We start from the raw sequence: 16,647 nt of genomic DNA, 5'->3' as shown, positions 1-16,647 counted from the left end.
CATTTTTTTTTTTTTTAAACTGGTGGAGTGCAAAGCAAAAAAGCAAAACAAAACCTCAAAAAGAAAAAAATCCAAACCTAACATTTCTGCTTTAGGGAATAAACTTTCCAGTACCCTTGTATTAAGGAACAAAGTACAATTGCCACATAAATCATTGTCTCTTCTGTTATCTAGTTATATGTACGTGAACCATTTATAAATTGCAGTCTGCTTAAAAGCAGTGAGACTTTGTGAGGTTGAAACCATTTTTCAAAGCCATCATAAAATCTCAGTAACTCTTATAAATGTAAAATGTACCCAATTTCAGTAAAATCCATTTAAAACCTTTTTCTAATACTGTTTCCTTCCTAGAATGCTGACATTGTCCTATCATGAGATAAGCAGTCATGTGAAATGATAGAACTCACTTGGGTGAATAAGTAATTCACAATTAGGAAATCTACCAATTTAAATAATTAATGAACTGGAGACTCTGTTATCACATGACTGGTTATTTTAACAATTTAGGAATACCACACGTCACATAATACTGTAGAGCCTTGTACTAAACACAAACTCAACTGCCTTAGAGCAGAATCCAAGATTATAATAGAGCCGTACAAAGGAACTCCAAAAATTATAATGGACTTCTGCTTTAATGAAGGTTAAATTCTTGCTCAGCCATGGCTGTGAAGTGAATCAGAATTTAAAAATACTTTCTTCCAAATGACTCTCAGGCTATTGGGAATGTGGTCTGGTCTTCATTACTGCCGCTCTGCTAATTCAGTATAATTCCTGATAGTTATTGTCTCTCTCTTCTTGACTCTCTTCTGTAGGTATTCATTACATAAAACTTTTCTCGTTTCCTGCTTTATCTCTGATCTCTGTTATAAACAAGCCATGATATAATAGTATTTGTGAAATGAAATCAGTTGTCCTAACACCATTTTTTGAATAGTTCATTTTATCTTTGCTGCTTCAAAAGCCTCTTTATCATATATCAAACATTTATTAGTAAATCAAACTATTTCTAGTTTATTTTTCCACTAATCTATTACTGTACTCGTTGAAATTACTATAGCCTTATAATAGGTTATGAATTTAAAAAAAAAAAATTTTTTTTTCAACGTTTATTTATTTTTGGGACAGAGAGAGACAGAGCATGAACGGGCGAGGGGCAGAGAGAGAGGGAGACACAGAATTGGAAACAGGCTCCAGGCTCTGAGCCATCAGCCCAGAGCCCGACGCGGGGCTCGAACTCACAGACCGCGAGATCGTGACCTGGCTGAAGTCGGACGCTTAACCGACTGCGCCACCCAGGCGCCCCAATAGGTTATGAATTTTGATAGAGCATGATTCCCTTCCTGGCTGCCTTTTTCAGGAATTCTTGACTCTTTGTTATCTATCTGTTCTTCCAGATAAACTTTAGAAATGATTGTCAGATTCCATTAAAGATCCTGTTGGGGTTGTGATTGGAATTGCAATGAAATTTTAGATTAACTTGAAGAATAATCGACATCTTGCAATAGAGAGTCTTTCTATCCAGAAGTATACTGGATATTCTATTGATTGAAATCCTGTGGTGTTCTTCAAGTCTTCATATAGGGTTTATATATATTTTTTGTTACTTTGTTTCTATGAATTTTATAGATTTTAATACAACCTATTGTGAATGGGATTGTTTTTCTTACATTTTCTAAATTTGTTGGTGTATAGGAAAATTATTGATTTTTGAATGTTTGTCTTGAATGTAGCCATCTAGTTTTCCAGTTGATTATTTTGGATTTTCTAGGTAAACATCGTATTTTATGCAAATAATGAGGTTACATAGCCCTCATTTTTTGTCTTGTTCCATTGTATTACTTCTCCCAGAAAAATGTGGACTAGCAAGAATTCTTGTCTTGTTCCTGATTTTGACAGGAATACTTTTGATATTCCGTGTTGTGTCATGTTTATTGTATTTTCCTGGTGGATAACTTTTATGGAGTTTAGGAAATGATTTTTTCCTAACTACAGAGTTCATGTTATGAACATGTGCAGAATTTCATTTGATGTCTGTCAGGCAGCAATTAAGATAATATTTTATCATTACTTTTACAGACTTCAGAATGGCAAATGGTCCTCACTTTCCTGGGATAAACCTTGCTTGGCCATATTGTATAATACTCTGTTTTTTCAGATATATAGTTTTGAGAGAGAGAGGGAGAACAGAGTGTGAGTGGGGAAGGGGAAGAGAGAGAGGAAGACACAGAATCTGAAGCAAGCTCTAGGCTGTGAGCTGTCAGCACAGAGCCCAATTTGGGGCTCAGACCCACGAACCGCAAGATAATGACCTGAGCTGAAGTTGGATGCTTAACCCACTGAGCCACCCAGGAGCCCCTATAATTCTTTTAATGCACAGTTGATTTGAATCACTAACATTTTATTTAAACTTTTTGCATCTGTATTTGTAGTTGATTTTGGTCTTTGGTTATAAGATTGTGTGTGTGTGTGTGTGTGTGTGTGTGTGTGTGTGCGCGCGCGCGCGCGCGCACACGCACGTGCACGCCTGCCTAGTTTTGGTTTCAGTGTTATGCTAATCTCATAGAATGAACTCTAGAAGAGCTTAAATAAGTATGAGTTTTTAAAGTTAATTTTTTTTAAATTTTATGATAGAACTCATGCACATAGCTGTCTGAGCCTTTAGAAATGGAAATATTTGACTAATTAAAAAAATTCTTCTACCGTTATTACTGTCCGGAGTTACTACTAATTCTTTGATGAAGTTTTATAATTCTAGACTTTTCTAGAAATTCATCCATTTCATTTCGATTTAAAAATTTTTTTTGTCTGACTTAAAGTTGTATATAGTATTTTCATATAATTTTAAAGAGTGTCTTCTATATTAGCAGTTGTGTCATCCTTTTATTTCTGATACTGTTTGTGTTCTTTCTATTTTGTAGTCAGACTTGCCAAAAACAGTCAGTTTTCTTGGTCTTTTGCAGACTTGATTTTCCTGATTTTTAGACTTACTAGTTTGTTAATTTCTACCTTTATTTTTAATCTATCTTCCTTCCTGCTTTCTTTGGTTATATTTTGTTGTAAACACCTCTTGAATTACATGATTATTTCAATACTTTAAGTCTTTTTTTTTTAAAGGATTCTTTTAAGATGATAAAAGTCTCTTTTGAATACTACCTTGATTGTATCACATGTGTTTTGATATGAAATGCCTTCATTGTTATTCATTTTAAAGAAGACTTTTAAATTTTGGTTTCCTATTTAACCTGAAGGTTATTTAGAAAAGTAGTTTTGTAAATATCTAGGTGGGCCATTTTTTCCTTAGATTTTGTTGTTAATTTTTCACTTTGTTCCATTTTGGATAGATACTTACCTGTATCCTGTATAATTATTTCTTTTCTGGAAATTATTGAGATGTGGTCTGTGGTTTAATACGTATTTCATTGGGATAAGGATTCCTATGTGTCTGTTGTATCAAATTTCTTAGTTATTTCTATTTGTTTTGACACCTGCATTGTATCCTAAAAATAATATGTTCTGTGATTTATTCTCTTAATGAGGGACATCTAGCTTACCTAATTTTTTTTTGTTTTGCCAGCATTAAAAAAAACCCTTTTGTGAACATTTTTGTACATTATATCTTTGGTTAAAAGGGAATATTTCTGTAGGATAGATTCCCAGATTCACATACATACATAGTCACACACCAAACTAATTGGAATAATTCTATGCATTCAAAGATTTAATCTTATACATAGTAAATAATAACATATCCTTAATTTGTTTACATCACTGTTATTTGGGGGTTTGGTCTATTAGTCAAACCCTGTCTGAATTGACCATATGCCAAATAATACAACATCAAATGCTTTTGTTTGTCTTCTATCCACTTCCTTTGTCCAGGTCCAATTTCTGTTAGTTTAGTCTAGGACTCCAGATTTTAAAAAATATGTAGTATCTTTCAAGAATTATATTTGACATTTTCAGTGATTTTTAGTCATAGTATCAGTGATCGTTTTGACTTCACAGCGTTTGGTCTCTTGCATACCCCCAGCTCTTTTACCATGATCTCCATTCTTCTTCTTCTTCTTCTTCTTCTTCTTCTTCTTCTTCTTCTTCTTCCTCTTCTAATGTTTATTTATATATTTTGAGAGACAGAGGGCATGATCAGGGGAGAGGCAGAGAGAAAGGGAGAGAGAATCCCAAGTGGGCTCTGTGCTAAGCAGCATAGAGCCTGACATGGAGCTCAATTTTATAAACTGTAAGATCATGACCTGAGTCCAAATCGACTTAACCAACTGAGCCACTCAGACACTCTATAACTTCTCCATTCTTAGTCCTCATTTTGATTCACCTCTTTTTTTTGTTTTTAAATTTTTTTTTAACATTTATTCATTCTTGAGAGTGAGACAGAGCATGAGCAGGGGAGGGGCAGAGAGAGAGGGAGACACAGAATCGGAAGCAGGCTCCAGGTTCTGAGCTGTCAGCACAGGGCCCGACGTGGGGCTCGAACTCATGGACTGTGAGATCATGACCTGAGCTGAAGTCAGGCGCTTAACCGACTGAGCCACCCAGGCACACCTGTGATTCATCTCTCTTTAAAACATTTTTTTAACATTTATTTATTTTTGAGAGACAGAGCACGAATGGGGAAGGAGCAGAGAGAGAGACGGAGACACAGAATGCAAAGCAGGCTCCAGGCTCTGAGCTGTCAGCATGGAGCCTGAGGCAGGGCTCGAACTTGTGAACCACAAGATGATGACCTGAGCTGAAGTCCTGAAGTCGGATGCTTAACTGACTGAGCCACTCAGGCGCCCCTTGATTCATCTCTTCTTTGGCTAAATTATCTCTTTAGCTTTTTTCAAGAAGATCGTATATACTTGAATATACATTTATGTGGCTTTTGCATATGAATGGCATCTCTGGCAATATTTATTTTTTATTACCTTAAGAAGTTTTGTTTCTATGTCATGCCGCTGTCTTTCTATTCCTCCTCTCCTAAGGAAGTAATTCTTCTTCATTTTCTTTTTAAAAATTTCAGGTCGAATATGTAAGCATTCTCAGCAACCTTTGATTACATATGAGAAACATAATGTGACAGACTATCCAAAGAATGTGGGAGGCTCCCGTTCTTTATTTCTTCTGAAGGCTCATGGTAAGTTACCTGTATAGCATTCTTATGTTTTGCGGAATAAATTACCTGATGGCTCAGTGCTGGCTGGATTAGGAATGGTACTGAGCTTTATTTATTTATTTATTTATTTATAAATGTTTATTTATATTTGAGAGAGAGCATGAATGGGGGAGGGTCAGAGAGGAGGGTAGACAGAGGCTCCGAAGTGGGCTCTGCACTGACAACGGGGAGCCTGATGCGGAGCTGGAAGCCATGAACCGTGAGATCATGACCTGAGCTGAAGTCGGATGCTCAACCCACTGAGCCACCCAAGTGCCCCAGTAGTGGGCATAATTTAGGAAAATGTTCATAAGTCTTCTATGTTCAAATATTAACATTTGCAGGTAGCAGCGTCTATCTTAATGTTTGCAAATTTTTATTAAAAGTAGAGAGTAGGGATCATTCAGTGGTTTTAACCCTGGCTGCACTTTAAAATCACTAATGGAGCTTGTAAGACATCTATAACTTTTCAAGAGTGCCCTAGTTGTTTCTAACTTTAGCCAGAGTTAAGTATCACTGGGTTAATCAGTTTAATTTTTGTGAGACCTTAATTATGACATTTATTAAAATAAAGGCTTATAATAGAAGAGTGCTTTGTGATTTTGATTATTTAACAGTTTAGTCTCAAAGATACAGTTTTGTTGAACTGATCAGTGTACAAAGTATTTGAGGGTATACAAATTACTCAGTGCTATACATAAATATTGTGTACTTAAAATGATGAAATTAACTATGTTGGAAGAGCAGTCGTCTAAAAACAAGGCTCTGGTTCTACAGATAAAAGTTTATTCCATTTGAAAAGTAGCCTGTTTTATTTTCGAAAAGATGGGATTTAAAAGTAGGGGAATAGTATAGTGTATACTATACTATTCTTCAATACTAGTATTGGGTGGGGGGATATTTCCTTATTTGGTATATTTCCTTTATATTCTTCAGTTATTCCTTCCAGTAGAGTTTCAATAAATGTCATCATAGTTAAGCTTGAAAATAACTTTATTATTGATAATTTGCTTCTAATAGTAGCTCCAGTTTGACAGTAATGGGATTCACATGTAACATGCCTATTTGTTTTTCATTGTTTATTGGAATGAGAAGTGAGAAGGTGCTGAGATACCTGCAGAAGGGCTGTCTTAGTGTAATGGTTAAGAGCACAGTTGCTGAAGCCAGAGTGGGTTTGAATCCCGACTTTGTAACCTTAGGTGTTACTTACTTAACTTCACTATTCTTTAGTTTCCCCAACCGGTAAAGGCGGAATACTAATTGTGACTACTTCATGGGATTGTTGTAAACATCAATTAGATTAATACACGTAAAGCTCTTAGTGCCTGGCACGCAGTAGGAGCTACGGAAGTTTCGCTATTAGGAGTAGTGGTGGTGGTGGTAAAACTATGATATATAGGGAGTTGTTGGGCTATGCTTACATTCACTGAATGTATTTTGTTCGCTGTTTTCTATGTTCTGAGCACTTGGCTTGGTCATGTAAGAAACAGCTTGGTTTGTGATGTCAACCATTCTATTTTTTCACCCACAGGTGCTTTAATGTTTGTGGCATGGATGACTACTGTTAGCATAGGTGTGCTCATGGCTCGGTTCTTCAAATTTGTTTGGGCAAAGCCTGTTTTTGGTCAAGCAGCTTGGTTTCAGGTAGGTGGGAGAAAAAGCTTCATGCAATTTCCATATTCTTTAAACATTGCAACATGAAAACTTATGTAGTATGTTTCTTTTTCTTTCTTTCTTTCTTTTTTTTTTTTTTTTTGGTGGTTTACAGTTGTAGTTTTGGAATCCTAATAATTTCTTCATTTTGCCCTTTGATTTCCTAACCAACTGAAAATAGACATAAGATACTTGATGGAGGTCAAAATAGAGACAGCTTTAATGAGGTTCAGGGTGGATTAGAGAATGTCTCAGGGCCATGTGCATTCATTCCTTTGTAACATAGACTTTGAGACACAAAAGATCCTGACTTACATGTCTGTTTGGCCAAGGGGAGAGCCTGGAAGAACGTTCACTTCCTGCACTGAGTATAGATGAGTCAAGGAGGATAGGAGAGCAGAAGAAAGAAATAGTGGGGGTTAATGCATTTCTAAGCAGGGATCTGTCCTGGTTGTTGCCAATGAGTGGTTAGACTGTTCCTAGCTCACTAATCAAGATCATCTATCTCCTCTGTGTGTGCACCTTTGCATGGGATGAGGAAGCAGTCTCCTAGTAGAAAGACAAGAGTCAGTAAGCACTCCTCCAAACAAAGGAAAACAAACTGTATCTTTCATGTGTCATGGAGTGTAGATAGTTGCACGTATAGTGGAATATTAGTAATTATGTGTTGAGCTAGAATGTACACATCTGCTTTTGAAAAAAAATACTGCTTATTGAAACAGTTTTAACTTTATAAGGGGTATTCTTGAAACTTTATATTCATATAAATTTGTAGCGTTTAAAACTTTCCTCATCTAACCTCATTTCTCACTATTGGCTGGCAGAGTCAATCTGTTTTATTTGTCCTTACTACTGCTGTGTGCTTTGCTGCTGTCTGTCTCTGCCTTTGGCTTCTCTGTCTTTCTCTCTCTGCCTCTGTTTCTCTCTCATCTGTTCGTGTGGATATTCCCAACTGGAAAATTCTTTGTGTCGTTGCTTTACCAATTCAAATTCTCCACTGCTTTTAAAACTATGATGTGTATATATATGGTGTGATATGTAGAGTGATTATATGTCCTTTCCCTGGGATAGTTTTGGTTTGCACCATTTATCCTGGCATACTCAACTGTTACTCCACTCTCAATATTCTCAGGATTTAGACAATGAATTGACACTTCATATATGTTTCTCTGATCTACTCAGTTGTTTCCTAAGCTCCTTGGGAGACAGCTCTGTTTCCTTGCTGTCTCATTGTATCTGGTAGAGCACTGTGCTTGGTGGTGGTACTTAATAAAGGAAGGAAATGAAGGACTTGGCAAGTAGGTGTGCTCTGTGTGTGAAATATCCATTCCTGCTGCTCGTGCTGGTGAAGTCTTCGCAAATGCTTTGGAACGATGGGCATGGCAGCTTAGAATTTTCTTTAAAGTTCATTTAGTAAAATATTTTAAAACTCACTGCAAACTGTGATTAGATGTCAGTCAAATGCATGCCTTCAGGGAATCTCGCCCCATGATTTTTTCCCCACTCTTATGCCAACTACTTTCACTTACATGGTTGACTGTCTTCTCATGGTGTCATTTCACCCTTGCAGGTACATCGGACGCTCATGCTCACTACTACTGCCCTCACCTGCATTGCTTTTGTTCTGCCTTTTATTTACAGAAGAGGCTGGAGTTGGGTAAGTGTCTCTTCAGCAGGATTTTTTTTTTATATAAATTCATTTTGATGACCAAGGAGATTGCTGTTTTATACTCACATGGATGGGTAAAAAGATATTTCTGCATACATCTCTCTTCTTTCCTTTTTTAATCATCTGGTGACTATTCCAGATGGCTGGGGGTCAGGGACAGAGCTAGGATGTTGTTGTGGATAACTGGGTAATGAAATATATTTTTAGGCTACATCAAATGTTACATATACTCTACATAGCTTGGGTGAATTTTCTCACTGTGGAGTGGTGAAAATTCAAAGTGTGATACCTAAGGAATGTGAACACTGTAAGTGGTTTTCTCTAACTCACACTATGATTACCACTAAGCTAACATGAGAGCCAGGATATTTACTGGTATGTTCACTAGTGTATCTTAAGCACCCAGAGCAGATTCTGGTACATAGTAGGTCCTCAGTAATTATTGAATGAAGGGGTAAGGCTTACTGAAAACAAGCGATGTACCCAAGGTCAGAACCTGTGCTCTTTTGTAAAACTTTTCCAGTTTTACAGCCAGTGAGAATTCAGTATCAAAATTCAATACAGTAAAACCTTGGAATGTGAGTAACTCATTCTGTGAGTGTTCTGTAAGACAAGTAGACATTTCTAATAAATTTTAACTTCACAAATGTGCGATGTCTTGTAATACAAGTAGCACCTGATGCTGAATGTCACATGATCACCACTGAGCCGATGATTCTTGAAATTCGCTTTGATATACAAGTGCTTTGGATTACAAGCCTGTTTCTGGAACAAATTATGTTCTCAAACCAAGGTTTTACTGTATTTCACTTTGGGCTGTTGCCGTAAGGGCAAGACTGATGAATCTTGGGTCACTAAGAAACCTCCCTCCTGCTTTTTAGGTAGTTTCTAGATTGGCCGACCTATTTTTTAAAGGAAGCTCTCAAGATTTTCTGATATGAACTTTATTTTATGCAGGTATTTGGGTCAAGGGTTAATACTTATTATATAAACTCTGTAGTTTGCACTCTTTGCAGTTTATGATTAGGAGAGTATAAAGGGAATAGTATAGTAGCAACATCACAGGCTTTCTGAGAATTGAGAGTTAAATAGCTGAAAGTACTTAGGCTAGTTTCCTGTGCATTCTAAGCAAATACAAGAATTTTGCGGCAGTTGCTACTGTTGTTTTATGAGATAGAGGCACTCTCCTTCTCCATGGTCCTGGTTATCATTTTATCTGTGTATAACTGAGTCCATGGCTTGAAAGTGTTTTTCTAATGTTCTTTTGTCAGCTTATTGTTCCTGTTTACCAAAGCTTCCTATCATGGCTTGGAAACCACTATATCCTTCTTCTAGATCACAGATTTTAGAGTCTACCCAAGCACGGCAGTCAGTGACAACAGACTGTAATATTCCCCCATCTAAACATGTCACAGGTTAGAGCATCTCCTCAGTCCCTCTCTTAAGTTTTTAAGTGGAAAAATTGTGCTAAGTGCTAAATGTGCTAAAACTGTCTGCTCTTTTGAGCAGATATACAGCGTCTCTAAGAGAGGGGTGGAGCCGAAACTGTTGAGATACTTTGTTGATGGTCTTTTCTCGGGTTAGACCTTCATTCCGAACAGAGGAGATAAGATGTTAATGCAGTGGCTATATAGGCTATTCATTTAATCAACATTCATTGAGTGACTAAGGTTCTATTAAGCACTTGAGTTATAAGGAATCATATATAGAACCTTCATCTCAGGAAAACACAGAGGTCTGAACAAATAATTACCATACATTGGGATGATTGCTCCTGACATGAGGATACTAACTAGTCCTGGGTGGGGTGTACTGGTCTGGTGTTGGTGATCACCTAACATCCTAATGGGGGAGAGGCAGCGCTCCGCATGGCTGCCACCACCACCATTTACACACTGTGTGGCGTTGGACACATCGCTTGATATCTCTAAGTTTCGGTTCCTCATTTTAGAAATGGGATATTGATTATATGACTTCACTCATATGAGGACCTTAAGATGTAAAACAGATGAACATAAGGGAAGGGAAGCAAAAATAATATAAAAACAGGGAGGGGGACAAAACACAAGACACTCTTAAATATGGAGAACAAACAAAGGGTTGCTGGAGGGGTTGTGGGAGGGGGGGATGGGCTAAATGGGTAAGGGGCACTAAGGAATCTACTCCTGAAATCATTGTTGCACTCTATGCTAATGAACTTGGATGTAAATTAAAAAAATAAATTAAATAAAAAAATTAAAAAAAATAAAGGTGGGATATTGATAACTGTCAAGCATTGTAGTGAGCATTAGTAATAATGTCTATCAAGTATGTGCTTGGTATAAAGTAGGCACTCAGTGAATGGTACCTATTATTAATAATAAATGTTTAAAGCTACAGAAAAACACTAAGAGTACATCTGTGTGCATTATTTTTAACATGAGGATTTAAACTGATGGGCAAGATCGAGATTATTGCAATGATGTAACTTTGTTAAGTATGCAGGTTATCACCCATACCTTGGCTGTATAGTGATGGTTTTCGCAGTTCTTCAGCCTCTTCTGGCAGCCTTCAGGCCACCTTTATATGACCCCAGGTATTTATAGCTTTTTAAAAATTTTTTTAAATGTTTATTTATTTAGTTTGAGAGAGAGAGAGAGAGCATGCACATGCACATGGGAGAGGAGCAGAAAGAGAGGGAGAGAGAGAATCCCAAGCAGGCTTCATGCTGTCAGCATAGAGCCTGATGCGGGGCTCAGTCTCATGAACCACGGGTGAGATCATGACCTGAGCTGAAATCAGCAGTTAGACACTTAACAGACTGAGCCACTCAGGCACCCTGAGTACTTACCGCTTTTATATATAAATGGCCTTAACATTATTTGGCAAACTAATTCCTTTTTAAGTGAAAATCCTTTGCACCTTATGAAATTCAGTGATAAATTATATTTACTTTAAAAGGTTTTAAAGCGTATTTCAGATATCTAATTCTCAGGTGCATGCTTTTTATTCTCTTGGGAATTAATTGTAGTTCTGTCTCTTTTGAGAATACTGATTGGTTCTTTATTTGGTAGAAGGCAAATGTTTAACTGGACGCACTGGAGTATGGGGACAGCTGCTAGAATAATAGCAGGTAAGTAATTGTGATGCCACTTACTCATATATAATTGCTGGTTGTTTATATTGCAAGTTGTAATTTGGATTAAATGATTTTTAGATGTATTGGTAATTCGAGTAATTGGTTGTTGAGGGGAAATCAACCTTAAACATTGAAATCCAGAAAGTAATTTCTAGAGGTAACTATTTAAGTTGTTATTTCAGTTTTAAGTTTAAGGTTTTTAAAATTGCTTTAAAACTTTCCTTCTAAGACTTTTTTTTTTTTAGCATTTGCCTTTGCCAGCAGAATAAGCAAGCTATGCTAATGGCCAAATGCTCAAGTTGAGGGTCATTTGTGAGTAGAGCTGAGGTGGGCTGTCTGCAGGTCTTTTCCATGGGGATGGTACCTTCCAGGGAAGGTGATTGTCAAAAGTCAAGCACAGTTATCCAATATATTTTTACGTGTTATATAATAAATTCCTAAACTGACATCTCCTACTCTCACATTTCTGTAGTCTTTGGGGGTTCTTCACGGAGGGAGGAGTATAGTTAGCAATGATTTCCATACTTTTCTCCCTTCCAACATTGCAGACCTAAAGCTTTTTGGAAAGTTTGAATGTCTCTTTTTAAACAATTGGTGGATCATGATTATAATTTCCCATCTGACCGTTTCTAGTCTTACAATAAAAAAAGATTAAATTAACTATTTGGTCTTAAATATTAATCTAATTCATCTCATAAACTCTTACTGTGTTTTAGTTGATATAGTTCACACACGTACATACATAATTATCTCTCTTGGTGGTGACTACATTTGAATTTATATATTTTTCTTCTAAATGTAGTGGCAGCAATGTTCCTGGGAATGGATTTACCAGGACTGAACCTTCCTGGCCCATGGAAAACCTATGCAATGACTGGATTTGTAGCCTGGCATGTTGGGACTGAAATTGTCCTGGAGATACATGCTTACCGACTTTCTCGAAAAGGTAGCCTGCTCAAAAAGCCATGTTACGTAGAATCACTTTTATACAAACTCTTGGAATGTAATTAGTTTCTAGATACTAGTGGTTGACGCTTACATGATAGCTCACTGAAAATGTCTGTGGTGATTAGTCAGTGTTAGAACTCGTGGAAATATTCTGTCTTTGTGTTTTATACACATTAGTATTAGAATTTGTGAGTAAACAGGGGAACGATTTTAGGTTTTGGGGAAGAAGTCTTTTTTCAGTAAGTACTTTTTATTTTGATGCTGGTCTGAAGGCAGTACACACTGAGGTTCCTGAATGCGTGGAGCTGAGGGAACCCAGAAACGGAGGAAGAAGAGCTGCCCAAAGTCAACAGAGGGCAAAGCTGCAGACAGATTTTACCTGTTTGATAAATGTGCTGTGTGCTATCACTTAGGTTTTCATATACATAATTTATAGCTGCCTAACTAGGGTCATTTGTGAGTAGGGCTGAGGTGGGCTGTCTGCAGGTCTTTTCCATGGGGATGGTACCTTCCAGGGAAGGTGATTGTCAAAAGTCAAGCACAGTTATCCAGTATATTTTTATAGGCTAGATAGGAAGAACTTACTTTGCCCAAGCTTTCTGGTGGCAAGGTCCATTTTGGTTTTGGTGCCAAAGATATCTGTAGCCATTAGGAATCAAGATACCTATAGCCATTAGGAGCGGACAAATTAGTAAAGAGTGGGTGGTGACATTCTTTAAAAATTTTTTTTATTGTTTTTTTATTTTTTGAGAGAGAGAAAGCAAGCTGGGGAGGGGCAGAAAGAGAGAGAGAGAGAGGAGAATCGGAAGCAGGCTCCAGGCTCTGAGCTGTCAGCACAGACCCTGACGTGGGCTCAAAATCTCAAACTGTGAGATCATGACCTGAGCCAAAGTCAGAGGCTTAAATGACTGAGCCACTCAGGCACCCCGAGAGTGGGTGACATTTTAAACTAGCTTGGTTTCTGGGCTGTGCCCTTTGTATCTTATTTAGTTTCCAACCCCCTAAATGGTAAGTAAAGGTGGCCTTCTAAAAACAAAACCTCTTTGTTGTGAATCTAGGAGCTTTTCAGAGCCGAGTAGTAAAAATCTATCCTGCCATTTTTGGTCCTTGATAGGGTCACATAGATGGGGTTTTTGATGACCACTGAATTATGGTGTGCTGTTTAAAATACATATATACTTAAAATGTGGTTTGTTAAGACACTGATAATGGTGTTTATTGACCAAAAGAGGCATGTTTTAAGTCCCTTGACAAATGTGTGCTGTAGCCAGTCTGTCCCAATTTGTGAGAGCCTTATATATTCAGGAAGTTTGTAATGCCTAGTAGCTTGAAATGGGAGAATATATACCCTGGAAATCAGCAAATGCTACACATCACTTTTTTTTTTTGAGAGTTAGTTTATTGGCATACTCACTGGCCTCATAAACTTATGTTGTTGTTCTTGACAGTTGAAATATTGGATGATGCCAGAATTCAGATCCTTCAGTCATTTACTGTAGCTGAAGCAGAAGTAAGTACTCCTTTTCTTACTTATTGACACAAACCTTAATGATAGTCGTTTCTTTCTTTCATATCTCAATTTTTCTTTCAGGGACATGCTTTTAAAAAGGTGGCGTTAGCAGTTTATATCTGTGGGAATGTGACTTTTCTCATCATATTCTTATCTGCAATCAATCATCTATGAGCAAGCAAAGACCTTGGCTTTGCAGACCAGATGATAATTATCATTAAGCCAAAGAAACTTGAAGCCTGTACCGACTGCCTGGAACGTATTCATGAATTCTAATTTGGAAGACCAGGCCATGTCTGTAGAGGAATTCCGAAGTATGGTCCTTAGGGATCAGCTTTCAGCAGGGTCCTATGGATTCGAAAAAGGATATCAAGCCTTTGTGTGTGATTCTGAGTGTTACCAAGGAAGGTTGTACTTGAGGAGAAGTGATTATCAAATATTTTCTATGATGAGATTTTTAGAATGTTAGCATTTAAGAAAATAACTGTTTGGAAAGGCAGAAATGATGTCATTCGGATGAAATGGGGATTCTATTAAGGTACATGTATTTTGGGCTATAAAGGTGCTGTGGTACTTTAAAGAAACCATCTATACTTGTTTATCAGGATGGTTTTTCTTAGGACTTTTTGTGAAACTATGTTTTCCAGTACAGTGTTTTGGACATGTCCTTTTTTCTGTGTGTTCTGTTACTTCTCTGGTAAAGGTGGAGGTGGGGTTAAGATTGTATTCACATTTAATTATATATGAATATTATAATTTCTTTCTTAGTGATGAAATGCAAGTATGCATCTTCTGCTTAAGACTGTATTTATATGGGCGCCTGGGTGGCTCATTTGGTTAAGCCTCCGACTCTTGATTTCAGCTCAGGTCATGATCTCATGATTCGTGAGTTTGAGCCCCACACTGGGCTCTGTGCTAACAGCGCCTAGCCTGCTTGGGATTCTCTCTCTCTCCTTTTCTCTCTGCCTCTCCTCTGTGCTGCTTGTGCTCTCTCTCTCAAAATAAATAAATAAACATTTAGTAAAAAATACTCTATTTATATATTCAGTAAAATGATATTTTATATGTGAATTGTTTTGAGTGTAAGATTCAAGTCCTAGCTTTTGGAGATTGTAGACTTGCATTTCAAAATTAATAAAATTTACCCTTGTAAATATATTTAAGAGCTACTCTCTTTCTTTGTGGTAATAAATAATATGGGTGGATCTTTTTTGTTAGAAGTTCCTGATGCTGTAATGAATAGAACGTCAGTGTTGTTTTCCTTCTAATCTCTTTTTTAGTGGCTGGGTTTCCTATTTGCTATGAGGACTTCTAACCAGTGGGTGGCAGCATAATACCAAAGTACTGCTTTGTTTCTGTTTCATTGTGCTGTCACTCATTTCTAGTACTTGGATAATACCATGGAGTGGCATTTCCCTTAATTCCGCCAACTCTTAATTTGTATTTGAAAAGTTTCTGCCTTTTTTTTGGTGGGGTAAGGGGTTTGGGGTTGTGAGTTAGAAACTGAAATTAGGGACTGTTATTATTTTTCCTGGTTACATTTCTGTTTGTTTTCTAATCATGATTATTTGTAACAATTGCTTGATAGTTCCCTTTACATTCATCTGACTCTGTAACAAATGAATATAAATATTTTAATCAGAGGAAATAAACAAAACTGGACATTGCAAAAAGAAGCTTAGGAAGGCATATTTTATCTTTTAGGCATTCTTTCTGATTATGTTATAGTATCTGCTTGGTCTGAGGACCTAATTTGTATTTGGTGTTAATAATAGCTTAGCTGTGTATCCTATTGTATCCTACATCTTTTATGGGGTAAAATGATATGGAAGTTTTATTTTTGTTCCTTATATAAGTGTTTATCATAAATAGCTTAGGGTTGAGATGTGAATCTTCTGTGTTCATGGTCTGTGCCAGGCTACTTACAGTTTCAATTTTTTTTAAATAGTTTCATTAATTTTTTTTAGTATAGGAAACTGTATACTAAAATATTTTCCTCCAGTTTTCAATTATAAGGGGCTTAAAGGTTAATAAATTTTAATACAAGTTTCTTTGTACATGACAAAGAAAAATTCTTTTAAGGGGAAAATGAACCTGTTGTGTTTGGTTTTCAAGTATATGGACTTACTGAATTTCCAGCACCGAGGTTAAGATATTTTAACTTTTTCTTTTTAACTGGTTCATCTTTTCGCACTATTTTGATATATCATCAATTAACATATAGAATTCTCCAAAAAAGTCTTTAATCTTGATAGATGCCATTTTATTAATACCAAATTATGATTTTTCTGTTTATGAATTGTTAATATCCACAGATTGAAAAATGCCTATTCTTCACTCCTGTCATCATTTCTTCTTGTTTTTGTAATAAAGTTTTTTTTAACTTCCTTTGCTAGGAGTGATTGTTAAACTAAATGCCTTTAGATCTTCATCAGTGTTGCTGCTGAAGTTATGATCAAAATCAAAACTTTTAAGGGTGTCTGAGTGGCCCAGTTAAGAGCTTAAGCGTTGAACTCTTGATTTCGGCATAGGTCATGAACTCTCACAGTCTTTCGGCATAGGTCATGAACTCTCACAGTCTTGAGATCGTAGGGCTC

At 36.7% G+C, this 16,647-nt stretch overlaps 1 protein-coding gene across 1 annotated transcript in view; it reads left to right on the top strand.

Annotated features, from left to right (window-relative positions):
• FRRS1 (ferric chelate reductase 1) overlaps positions 1-15,533 on the top strand; it is a 46,063-nt gene extending 30,530 nt beyond the window's left edge. The window contains exons 9-16 of the mRNA XM_030327192.2: positions 5,021-5,134; positions 6,684-6,796; positions 8,376-8,462; positions 10,952-11,049; positions 11,528-11,586; positions 12,395-12,538; positions 13,989-14,050; positions 14,132-15,533. Of these exons, the coding sequence (XP_030183052.1) occupies positions 5,021-5,134; positions 6,684-6,796; positions 8,376-8,462; positions 10,952-11,049; positions 11,528-11,586; positions 12,395-12,538; positions 13,989-14,050; positions 14,132-14,224 (770 nt within the window). The 3' untranslated portion in view covers positions 14,225-15,533. The remainder of the gene's footprint in view (positions 1-5,020; positions 5,135-6,683; positions 6,797-8,375; positions 8,463-10,951; positions 11,050-11,527; positions 11,587-12,394; positions 12,539-13,988; positions 14,051-14,131) is intronic.
• The last annotated feature ends 1,114 nt before the right edge of the window (positions 15,534-16,647 follow it).

Source organism: Lynx canadensis, chromosome C1, assembly GCF_007474595.2.
Source record: "Lynx canadensis isolate LIC74 chromosome C1, mLynCan4.pri.v2, whole genome shotgun sequence".
Taxonomy (NCBI): domain Eukaryota; kingdom Metazoa; phylum Chordata; class Mammalia; order Carnivora; family Felidae; genus Lynx; species Lynx canadensis.
The sequence above is the reverse complement of the archived record's forward strand: the minus strand, read 5'-3'. Positions and strand labels throughout refer to the sequence as shown.